This window comes from Gorilla gorilla, chromosome 2, assembly GCF_029281585.2.
Source record: "Gorilla gorilla gorilla isolate KB3781 chromosome 2, NHGRI_mGorGor1-v2.1_pri, whole genome shotgun sequence".
NCBI classification, from domain to species: Eukaryota; Metazoa; Chordata; class Mammalia; order Primates; family Hominidae; genus Gorilla; species Gorilla gorilla.
Window position 1 is genome coordinate 154643295 of NC_086017.1, and position 12084 is coordinate 154655378.

Genomic DNA, 12084 nt, shown 5'->3' on the forward strand with positions numbered 1-12084 from the left:
CATATGTCCACTCTTCTGACCCACAAATGTCCCCTTTCCTTTATCTTGTTCCAGAAACAAAGAATTTCTCTTGTAGCTTTCTCTGTCTTTCTTATTTTATAATTCTGGTGTTAAATTGTCTATGAGTCCAGGCCAAGAGATTCCAGAGAGGAAACAAAACGAAAACTCACCACCAGTTCAATAGTACTCTGAATTCTGGTTTATTCCCCGAATATGTCTGTTACCATTTACTTTTTAGAATCCTTGTATAACTGCTACATGCTTTGTTCAGTGTTTTTAGCTGCATTCAGAGGGAGAGAAAGTGGGTGGAGTAAGTGTGCTTACTCCATTTTGACCAGAACTGGTACCCTTCTCCACAGCCTTTGAATAACAAGTTCCATCTACTGCATTCAAAATCACTTTTTTTTTTTCAAACGTTGGCTGTTACCTAAAGTACAAATACATCTATTACTTAAAGTAAGGACACCATATTGGATAATGCTTTATGATAACAGGCTAATAAGTCTCCTTTAATAGACCAGAATGTCCATTGTTTGGTAAACTTAGTAAATGAGAGAAGCATATTGATACTGATATTCTCAAGAGCACCTTCAGAGAAGACGACTAAGAACATGGCTTGTGGATGATAGCTGGCAGTTGTGGAGTTAAAGACTGTTATCTCTGGACCTGAGACAATTTGGCACGCAGAAATAAAGTGTATTAAAGAACTCAGGTGGCACTGAAAGCAAATTTAGGAACTGCTAATTCATAACAATTGTTATAAACCTAGAATATTTTTAGGTTAAAAACAAGTTACTACAGTTATCCAATATCTCTAATGTAACAAGTCAAACTAGATTGATTTAAGCAATAAATATTTAGATTTATGAAATGTATTGTAGAAGAACACAAAGAAAATAGAACAAAACTGTAAAAGGCAGTACCAGGTATGGAATAAATCTACATTCAAATGAGTAAACTGGTTTTCCATGTTTCATGAGAGAGCATATTTCTCAGGTCTGCGGATTGATATTGATTAAATTGATACAAAGTATACAAATTTGCACAAAATCACTACAAAATATAATACAATCAATACAGCTTGATGAAATGTTAGAAATTAAATATCTAAAAAGTTCCCAAGCAAAGATTATTATGTTAAGAAGGAGATAGAAGCATGTTTTAGAAAGAATCTTTTTGAGCTATTGGATAATATAATCCTTTTGTGAGCATTTTTCTTTAAGGCGTTTATCATTTTAAATGCAGAAATAGGAGTTGCCTGTAAAATTGGTGAGTCTAATTACGATGGAAAATGGACTAAACCTTCCAGAGACTATTTCTATTTCCCATGTATACCATGCTTTCATAAATATAATTAATTAATAATAGTTTATATGTGTATGTGTGTCAGGGGGACAATAAAATAGTATTTGGGTAAGAAAAGGCTCATAGGTATCCTCTGGGTACTGTTATAGCAATATTTGTTGAGCACTTACTGTGTGCCCTAAATTCTGTACACACAGAATACTCAATCCTTATAATGTTCGAAAGGGGTAGATATCATTATTCCAATTTTACAGATTAAGAAATTTGAGGAATAAAGACATTAAATTTGTTGCTCAAAATCCTACAGCTTTAAGAGAGGGAGGCACAATTAGGACCTGCTCAGTCTAACTCCACAGTATATGTGTGTATTGATAGACTACATTAATATAACAATGAAGCAAACTGTTAAACCCACATGAAACTTTGAATGCTAGAAAGGAAACCAAACAGAACACAATCAATATTAAGATAACTTAATTATATATATTCCTCCATTGTATTAAATTAACATTTCCTCACCTCAGTAATAAAGGAAGTCTGTATGGAAGCAGATATATTTAACTCTGCTATTATTTAAGACTTAAAAATATTACTAAGGACAGTTCTCTTTTTATCTTTGTATACATATTTGTGATGGCTGTTATCTTAAAACTTTGTAGCCAATGGGTATAAATGATAAATAAATCATTTGAGGATGGCTTTTGGTCATAAACCAAAAATTGAATATAAATATTTAACTAAAATATTGATTGTGGGCTGGTGTGGTGGCTCATGCCTGTAATGCCAGCACTTTGGAAGTCTGGGGTTGGAGGATTGCTTGAGCTCAGGAGTTTGAGATCAGCTTGGGCAATGTAATGAGACCTCATCTCTGCTAAAAATAATTTTAAAAAGATTAGCTGGGCATGGTGGTGCACACCTGTAGTCTCAGCTACTTGAGAGGCTGAGGCAGGAGGATCACTTGAGCCCAGGAGATCAAGGTTGTGGGGAGCTATGATTGAGCCACTGCACTCCACCCTCGGTGACAGAGCAAGACACTCTCAAAAAAAAAAAAATTAATAGTAGAAGGATTGCACTATCTAAAAGTTACTCACTCTGCAATAGACGTAAGTCAATGTATGCTAACAAATTTTTTTTATTGATTTGGGGAAGAGGCTGACGGCAGGATAGTTTGGGATCCTGAATAGGGTTGGGAGATGAGCATGAGGGTAACAAATTCCTATAAGTACCGTAATTCTAAATTCCTGTAATTGAGGAAGACAATCTTCTCCACTTGGCTACTTTGGACTAATCTCATTTTATTTACCCGTAACTGTCCCAGGTCAAAAAGAAAACCTGCACTGAAGAATTTCTGTGTTGTATGAGCCAGTCAGCCCAATCACTTGTGATGGATGAAGATTTCCTGTGTTTGTTTTTAACATGCCTGTCTTGGTTTAAAAAGTACATTTCTTTCTTCAAAGGATTTGTTAATCAGGGTAGATTGCTGGCATTGAGAATAAGCTCATTTATTCAGGGTGCCCGAAGAATGCACTAGTTGAGTGTGCAGGCCCTAGGCTTAGGCTCCCCAGATTGGAGCCTGATTCTGCAGCCTGGCGGTGGTGTAACCGTGGGCCACGGTGGCAGTTGTCAACCACCCTGGGAAGCGGCTACTATCATCATCCCCATTTTATAGATTAGAAGCTGAGTCACAAGGAGGTTATATACTTTGCATTTTATTATCTGATATCTGGCACAGAGTAAGCACTCAATACAAGTCAGTTATTATTGGTAGAGTGTTTAGAGCTCAAAATTTGGAAGCTGTAAAGGTTATCTTGTTGAGGGCACTTTTCTAATGTCAGCTGGGAGACAAGTTCTGTGTTAGTCTGGCATTCAAGGCCTTCCACGCTGTGATTCAGATATTGTGAAGAGACGGGTCCTACATTCTCATTTGGGGATCCCAGGAAAGGTTTGCACTGTGGTATGGGCTCCATTCTCATGAGCTATTTGCTGAAAGTTTCTTGGCTCCATGTGGTGCTGTACCCTAAGCCAAGAATGGGGTTACCATCTTGAAGCTTATTATCTGGTGCCACTGCCAGAGAGCTCTGCCCTGTGGTCTTTAATGTTTATTTGTAAGCATGTGCAACCATTTGGTCGATAATCTTGTTTACTGGCTTTTGTAGGGCAAAGCCTAACACCTTTGGTCTTTTTTGTTTCCTGGCTAACAGCAGAGCTAGTCCTTGGAGACTCCTGTTGGGTTTTCCTCACCGCCAGTATTAATGTATTCCACAGAAGGGAGGAGAACCGGATTTTAATCAAGAAACCATTCTACTTTATTTTACATGAAAACCTCCAAAATAATGCTGGAGGAGTCTTTTCCTTTTCTCCAGAATTTTAAAAAGCAAAGGTCTGATTTATTTTCAAAATACAACAGCTCCGGGACAAGAAATTTGAATGGTGCTTAGGACAAGACTCAATCAATGGAAAATTTGTTTCACATATAAAGATCATTATTTGTTTCTCTAAACATAGGATCATTACTGTTTTAAAGTCAGTTGCATCAAAGTGCAATTCATATTAATACTATCAATTTTTGCTTTATATAAAACATTTTCTTTGCATCCTACTGTGGTAGTTTGCGGCTGGATGGAAAATTTTATGGGGATTAAAAAAAGACTAATTCAAGTACATATCAAATAATTTCAGAGAAAAAAATGTAGACTCAAGAAGGGAAGGCCATGTAAAGTAGATAAACAAATCACATTTTAATTGAGGGTGTTTGGGTTCATTCAATATCACATTTGTCTTCGCGTCTCTTGGGTTTCTCCATTTATGTCATTTTATTAAAGCTCCAATTTACTTACTTCGTGGTGTTTTTGGAGAAAAGTCTGACAAGGAAGTTGGTTAACGAGATGTAGCTCTGTAAACAAGCAAAGCCTTGCTAAATAGAGTCTAAATGATGGGTGACTGTGAGTTTAAAGCCATAATGGAATTGAGAATTTCTTTGACAACATTATAAACCACAGTAGGAAAGTGGAGCATATGATGGTATCACTGCAAGTTAGTGCGTATTTGTATACACACAGTGACATATTCTTTAATGTTTATTCTATTACGTCCTATTTCCTGCCCACTGATCGATGCACAGTGACTCTTCCTCTTTAGGTGAGCCCCTCCTCCCTTTAGTATAGGTGCTAAGGAATCTACACTGCAGGCTCAGGTTGCCTGGCCCTTGGCAACCCTGACATCTGACAGTATCAATATTAGCTCCATCTCCACTAGGGGTAGGAAGTCTAAACCAGAGGTTCTCAAAATGTGGCCCTGGGACCAGCAACAGAGGCATTTCCTGGATGTGGTAGAAATACAAATTCTCAGGCCTTGACCAAGACCTAGTGGATGAGAAACTTGGGCTGGGGCTTAGCAATGTGGGTTTTAATGAGCCCTCTAGGTGGTTCTGATGTTCATTCAAGCTTGAGAGCCATTGGTCTTAACTTTTTCTGCCCTGTATCTATCTGTCTGGGTTTACTTCCTGGGTGCCCACAAATCTATGAACTTCAGTTTTTCCCCTTTAGTTTTCTCATGAATGTGTCTCTGGTCTCTCTGGGTTTCTGCCCTGATGTCAGATTTATACTCTAGTTCCCAGCTGAGATCATCACCTTGCTCACTAGACTGGAACCCCGTCAGCTCAATTCCCTAAACACATCACAATCCTGTCTTTACTCATCTCCCTCCTGGCCGGTGGCCAAGTCTGGCAATGAACCGGTTGGGCCGTTTGGAGCCAGTTCCTGCTGGGGCATCGCCATGACCTGGCTGCCCCATGCTGTGCCCCCTGGCAGACTGCCATAACACTGGCCAGGCTGACTACCAGGCACTTCACCCCTGGATACCATGGTTCACATCAGTATCTTTCCTTTCTTACTAGGCCTTGTTCTATAACCTGGATAACTGTCCTAACCTGTTTAAAGCCCCACTGTAATACTACTCTCTCTCTGCTGAAACAGATATTAAGGGGCTGCATAAGTTATGACACCTATTTGAAGTCAGTGGATGCTTTTGGAAAACACTTTAAGAGAGTTAGATAAATACTTTAGGATAAAACATGTTACTGATTTGGGGACAACTTCTTTTGGGGTAGAAAAAGAAATAGTAGAAAACAAATTATATTTTATTGCTTTAAGGAAATCCTGACATCACTACTTTATGTTCTGAATATTTGAACTCACCTAATAGTGTATTCAGTACTTGCATTTTGTGGGGACCAGCATCCTCTAACTTGGTTTCCAAGCCCTAATTTTTCCATGCAAGGATCTACCTATTGAATTTTGTTTTCCAGAAACCTAAACACACCACCGTCTTACTAACAGTTCACAGGAGACTCAGTGTTATAGAGTTTAATGCAATCTGTGTACTCATCCATGGGAGCCTACAGGTAACCACCACTGTGAAAGAAATTACAAGTCACATTTATGTGCTTAGGAAGTAATTCAAGAAGCATTTGAAAACACTCCCTATTCACCTTTAGTCAAAGCCTTTTTATGTGTTTAGCAATATTCACAGTACTTCAGGAAGTCCTTTTTTTCCTTGAATTTGGTTTAATGCATAACCAGTTGGCCTGGTTTGAGCATAAGGTTTCTTATACTAAACTTGTGAGACCTGCAGTGAATGGTTAATGAAAGTGTTTACATTTGTGGTTGTATTCATTTAATTTTTCATGAATTACATATTCAATCCTACTGTGTGCCAGGCACTATACTAGGTGCTGTAATAACAGACTCTTGACTGTAAGAATCTTCTTGGAAGTCCTTTTCTAGTCAGATGGATCTTTACGTGTTGAATGCAGTAGGTATAAATCTGTCTTATAGATAATGGGTAGGAGTCAGGAAGGGACTGCATGATCATCAAAAGGTATAGATTTGAGAAATAAAATGTGATTTACCTAAAGCACTGTTGTTACCTTCTGGGATATGAAAATGAGGACCCAGGTCACAAGAACATTAAACAAAGACAGCCACACTTTAAAATAGATTTACCCCTTTTCACAATTGACACCAGCTACCCGTTTCTGTCAAATTGTCTGCTCCTCCCATACTTCAGGTTTATAGCAATCATCTTCCAGAACTGCTTACTGGAGGGCCACTGACTGAAGCCTTTATCCCCTTTTCCTGTATGAAAGTGTCTAACTTGTGTCTATAGCATCCCTCTGGCTAAGCATATGGCTCACTAAGCAAGTATGTTTAAGCATTTCCTATGTCCCTGTTTCTGTTGTAAGTGCGGTGAGGAATTAAAAAACAATAAATTCACTTTATCCGTTGTATTATAGATTTTTCTGTATCAATCCTAATGGATTGTATCTTGAGGACAAGACCTGTGTCTTATTTTTGTAAACTCCATAGTATGCCACATTGTACTGAATACAGATTGTTGAATGGAAGAATTCATAGATGAATAAATAAATTTCTAGGGACAGAGTATAAACGGACATCATCCTAGGATTTGGAAGCCTCCTGGAAAAGTCAGTGTGGTTGGCACTATGTCATATTGTTTCACCTTATGAGTGAAGGTCAACTTGACTGCTGGGAAAGTTAGGGTAGGACCTGCCACTGTACTATTGACTAAGTCAGCAATACCAGAAATTGAACAGCGCAGCCATGCCTCATAATGATTTCCTTTGCTAGGCGGTGTCACTCACCTGATCTGAAGCCAAGTCAACATGGGGGTTGTTCCTCCTCCAAATACCCAGACAGTGAAGAACACGAGGAGCAGCGTAGTGGTAAACATCATTTGTTTGGGCTGAGATTCTGTGTTCCGAATAGCTAAGGCAAATGCGATCGCTCCTCGCAAACCTTGCAGGAAAAACCAAAGGAGAAAATAAATGCCTTGCAGGTGTCTTTTTCATTTCAATGGATTCATCTTTACAATTTGCTGACACAATTTTTTTAAATTAATCTTTTTATTTTGAGATAATTATAGATTCATAAAGAGTTGTAAGGAATAAAACAGAAAGACACTGTGTACTATTTCTTCAGTTTCCCCTCAATGATATCATGCAAAACTATAGCTCAATATGTCAACCAGAATATTGACATTGATCCAGTCAAGATAAAGAACATTTCTGGCTGGGTGCAGTGGCTCACACTTGTAATCTCAGCACTTTGGGGAGTTGAAGTGGGAAAATCACATGAAGTCAGGCATTCGAGACCAGCCTGGGCAACAAAGCAAGATCCTGTCTCTACAAATTTTTTTTTTAAATTAGCCAGGCATGGTGGCATGTGTCTTTAGTCCCAGCTACTCGAAAGGATCACTTAAGCCCAGGAGTTCAAGGCTGCAATGAGCTAGGATTATGCCATCAGTCTGGGTGACAGAGTAAGACCCTGGCTCTAAAGAGAGAGAGAGAGAGAGAGAGAGAGAGAGAGAGAGAGAGAGACAGAAACATTTCCATCACCACAAGGATCCTTCACATTGCCCTTTTATAACCACACCCACTTCCCTCCCACATACTCACTCCTTAATTCCTAACAACCAGTAATCTATTCTCTGTTAGGATAATTTTTGTCATTTCAAGACAGTTATATAAATGGAACCATGCAGTATATAGTCTCTTGGAATTGCCTTTTTTTTAACCCAGCAAAATTTGCTGGATAATCATTCAGGTTGCTGAATTATTGACAGTTGTTCCTTTTTATTACTGAGTAATATTCCATAGTCTGGGTGTTCTACAGTTTGTTTAACCACACATCTGTTGAAGGGTATCTGAGTTGTTTTCAGTGTTTGGTTATTACAATAAAGGATGCTAAAATTTACATACAGATTATTGTGTGAACGTAAGTTTTCATTTCCCTGAGATATATACCCAGGAGTACAATCACTAGGTAGTATAGTATTTGCATATTTAGGTTTTTAAGAAATCACTCAATTGTTTTCCAGAGTGGCTGTAACATTTTACATTCCTACCAGCAATATATAAGTCATCCAATTTCTCTGCCTCCTTGGCAGATTGGTGATTTAACTTCTTCATTGAATTGCTTTTGGAACTCCATCAAAAACCAGCTGGGTGTATTTGTGTAGGTCGATTTCTCAGTTCTATACTTTGTTCCATTGATCTATGTGTCTGTCCTTCTTCTAATAGCACACTGTCTTAATTATTGTAGCTATATAATAAGCCTTAACATTGGGTAGAGTGATTCTGCCCACCTTATTTCTTGTTTTCAAAATTGTTTTAGCTATTCTAGTTATTTTGCATTTCCATAAAATTTTAGAATAATATTGGCTGTATATACAAAAGAAACTTTCTGGGAACAATTACTTTTTAAAAATCAAATGTGTCAGACAACAAAGAAAACTAAGCTTATGGACCACTGAAAATTAAATAATTAAATGACATTTAAAATTACTCCAGAATGATTACATAGTTTTACAAAATCTATAATCTAAACTAGTATATTAAAACCTGTTTTTTCTTATTTTACTTTTTCTTTTGTAATAATATGTTAATTGCATTTTAATGAATCCATATTAAATATATTTGCAAGAGGTATTAAAGATGAAGGGCTGGGCATGGTGGTTCACGCCTGTAATCCCAGCACTTCAGGAGGCCGAGGTGGGCAGATCATGAGGTCAGGAGTTTGAGACCAGCCTGGCCAACATGGTGAAACCCCATCTCTACTAAAAATACAAAAATTAGCTGGGCGTAGTGGCACACACCTATAGTCCCAATTACTTGGGAGGCTGAAGCAGGAGAATTGCTTGAACCTGGGAGGTGGAGGTTGCAGTGAGCCGAGATCGTGCCATTGCACTGCAGCCTGCATGACAGAGTGAGACTTCATCATAAACAAACGAACAAACAAACAAACAAAAAACAAATACTAGAACTTGAAATCGAAATGTGATGACACTAATAAAAACAGAAATATAGACTTGGAAGAAGAGTAAATAAAAGCACAACTAGCAAAGGAAAGGAGCTAAAATGGAAGGTCTCTCTTGGGTAACACATGACATGCAAGACATTTATAGTCCCTGTTATATTGTGCAATAGGACAAATAAAGATTTATAACGACAGCTAGTATAAGCCAAAGAGGTAGTGATTTGGTTATTTTTGTTGAAAGGTTTGAATCATACATATAAAATCTCAATGATCCACTTTTTATAATATTTATTATAGCATCTAGGTTTCTAAATTTCTAAATCTGTATTCATACATTAAAGGAATTTTAAAAAGTAGACACAGGGCAGAATGAGAAAAACTATAACCATCCTGGTTTTTGTTTCTAGGTTCTCAACTTAGAATATAACGCTCCTTTCTTACCTCCATGCTGAGACTATTCAAGAGACAAGTGGCATAACACAAGATCCACAGGATTCGACTAGAGAGACTTAATATGTTTTGCCTGAAACAAGGAAATCTCCGAAAGAGAGAAGAACATGCACTCTGATTATAAAATACCTTCAAGGAACAAAATGTAATGGAGGAAGGAAATTATTCTAAATCTCCATGTAGACATGGAAATGGCCTATAGATAAGGAAGATAACATTTGAGGTAGATATTAATAAAAAAGTTCTTACACATCAGAAATTCTGAACACTTGAGATGGCTGTACTCAAGAAGAAAAGGCCCCACCAGAAGTATTCGTGCATTCACACCCAGCTGGGGATAAGAGTGGGGATATTAATAACCCTTAATACTGGTAACTATTTTAATAGTGTTCTCACCAGGAAATACAAATGGGATCATTAGGGAATGAGAACTCAAGGAAACATCGTACAATAGACTTCTGTATCTGAGGAGAGAATTTATATGTCATGGTAAAGCTCCTAGCAGTGTTTAATCACAGTACAAGATTGGAGCTAGAAAGTGAACTTTCCGGCTGGGAGAGGGGGTGGCTCACACCTGTAATCTCAGCACTTTGGGAGGCTGAGGCGGATGGTGGATTACCTGAGGTCAGGAGTTTGAGACCAGCCTGGCCAACATAGTAAAACCCTGCCTCTACTAAAAATACAAAAAATTAGCTGGGTGTGATGGTGGATGCCTGTAATCCCAGCTACTATGGAGGCTGAGGCAGGAGAATCGCTTGAACCTGGGAGGCGGAGGTTTCAGTGAACCGAGATCGCGCCATTGTACTCCAGCCCGGGCAACAAGAGCGAAATTCTGGCTCAAAAATAAAAAAATAAAAAAAAAAAGAAAAAGAAAGTGAACTTTTAAATTTCTCCTTTCCTCAAGCTCATAGTGATAGAAATGTCCATAAAGCAGCACCATGGCAAAGTACGTAACGTTAGAAGTATTAGACAATGAGTTGCTAAGTATTAATAGTTCTCATTGATATAAATATTTGTAGTTTTTTAACTTTGTGTCTCTGTGACAAAGACGAGAAACTAGAATAAAAATTAAAACTTGCAATAAGATGCCTACTATCAACTATTTCATGCTGTATATTAAGGGCAAGGAGGTAAGCAATCATTAATCTTACTAAGAATGTTTAATAATGTATTGTTATTATGTTAAACTAGGGTAACTATGCTCTTAAATCTAAATTATCTATACATGAGCAATTCTTGGTTTAAAAATATACTCAAATATATGTTATACTGACTTTTGAAAAAATCTATATCTATATATAGAACACTCTATATTTACAGGAGATGCAATGTAGAGATTTCAGAAACAAATGGAAAAGTACAGCCACTATCTCGTGGCAGGTTGAGAAACATTGTTAATCGGGGCCAAACCCCAAGATGTTGAAAAGAGGATGCCTTCTCAATGTTATAACCACCTAAGAAAACATAGATACAGGGTGTTTTTAGAGATGGGATCATCTGTCCATAGCCCTGGTAACATGTGGCACGCACGGCACTGCGGCACTGGAAGCACGGGGCTGAGAATGGTGAGGCTGCCGAGTGGACAAAGTGAAGCTAATGTAGAACTCCAGACGAGGTGGACTATTGTCTATGTCCTACTCATCCTTTGTGACTCTGAAGTTGCTTATCACACATTTGGAGCCTAGATAAATGTGAAACCAATGCTTCATTCATTGATTCATTTAATGTGTATGTATTGATTACCTCCTATGTGGAGGCTCTGGGCATATTGATCCTATCTTCTTAATGCTATGGTTTTGGGCAATAGAGGATTTTAGGATTGAAATAGATTATTAGGGTACCAGCAAAATACTAAAAATGAAAAATGAATATTGACTTAGGATTTTCTTTTTAGCCAAACATTATTTCCAAAAAACACACACCATGTCTCTTAAAAACTCAAGAAATCTAGAACTTGTCAAAACTTGTGTTTTGTATTGTTTTATGGATACTCTGAGTTTGAGTCTTTGGGTTTTATCTTTCTTTTTCTTTTTGTTTTGGCCAACTAATCAAAATAATTTTATACTTTTGAGGGTCGACAGACTATACCATTTCATTTTAAATGGGTTTACTTTGCAGAGATTTTGACATATTTCATATGCCCAGTTGGAAATTTAGCATCACCTTGGGGAATAAAGGAATTACCTGCAATTAAATGTGGTTTCATTTAAAACTGGCCTCTAAGGGATTCTTATGTTAATTATGTTGATGTTCTATTCATAACAATAGAAAACTATTGAACCAAGGAAAGCTTTCTAGCAAGCATTCGTGCTGCAGAAAATGTGCAGCTTCCTGTTTATCTTCAAAGGGCAAAAGTGAAGCCTTTAATCAATTACAAATTTGCAAATGTGTTCTGATTAGGTGAAGGTCAGACATAACTAAACTTAAATCACAGGAATATAAATATTTCTTAGGGCATCTTGATTTAAGGTGCAAAGCAATAAACTAAAAGCAT

The 12084-nt window shown here is 37.5% G+C and overlaps 1 protein-coding gene across 2 annotated transcripts in view; it reads right to left on the reverse strand.

Annotated features, from left to right (window-relative positions):
* The window catches only part of SLC9A9 (solute carrier family 9 member A9), a 581917-nt gene that overhangs the window by 193773 nt on the left and 376060 nt on the right, over nt 1-12084 (reverse strand). For both annotated transcript variants that reach the window (XM_019024708.4, XM_055383461.2), the window contains exon 12: nt 6968-7121. In XM_019024708.4, the coding sequence (XP_018880253.1) occupies nt 6968-7121 (154 nt within the window). The remainder of the gene's footprint in view (nt 1-6967; nt 7122-12084) is intronic.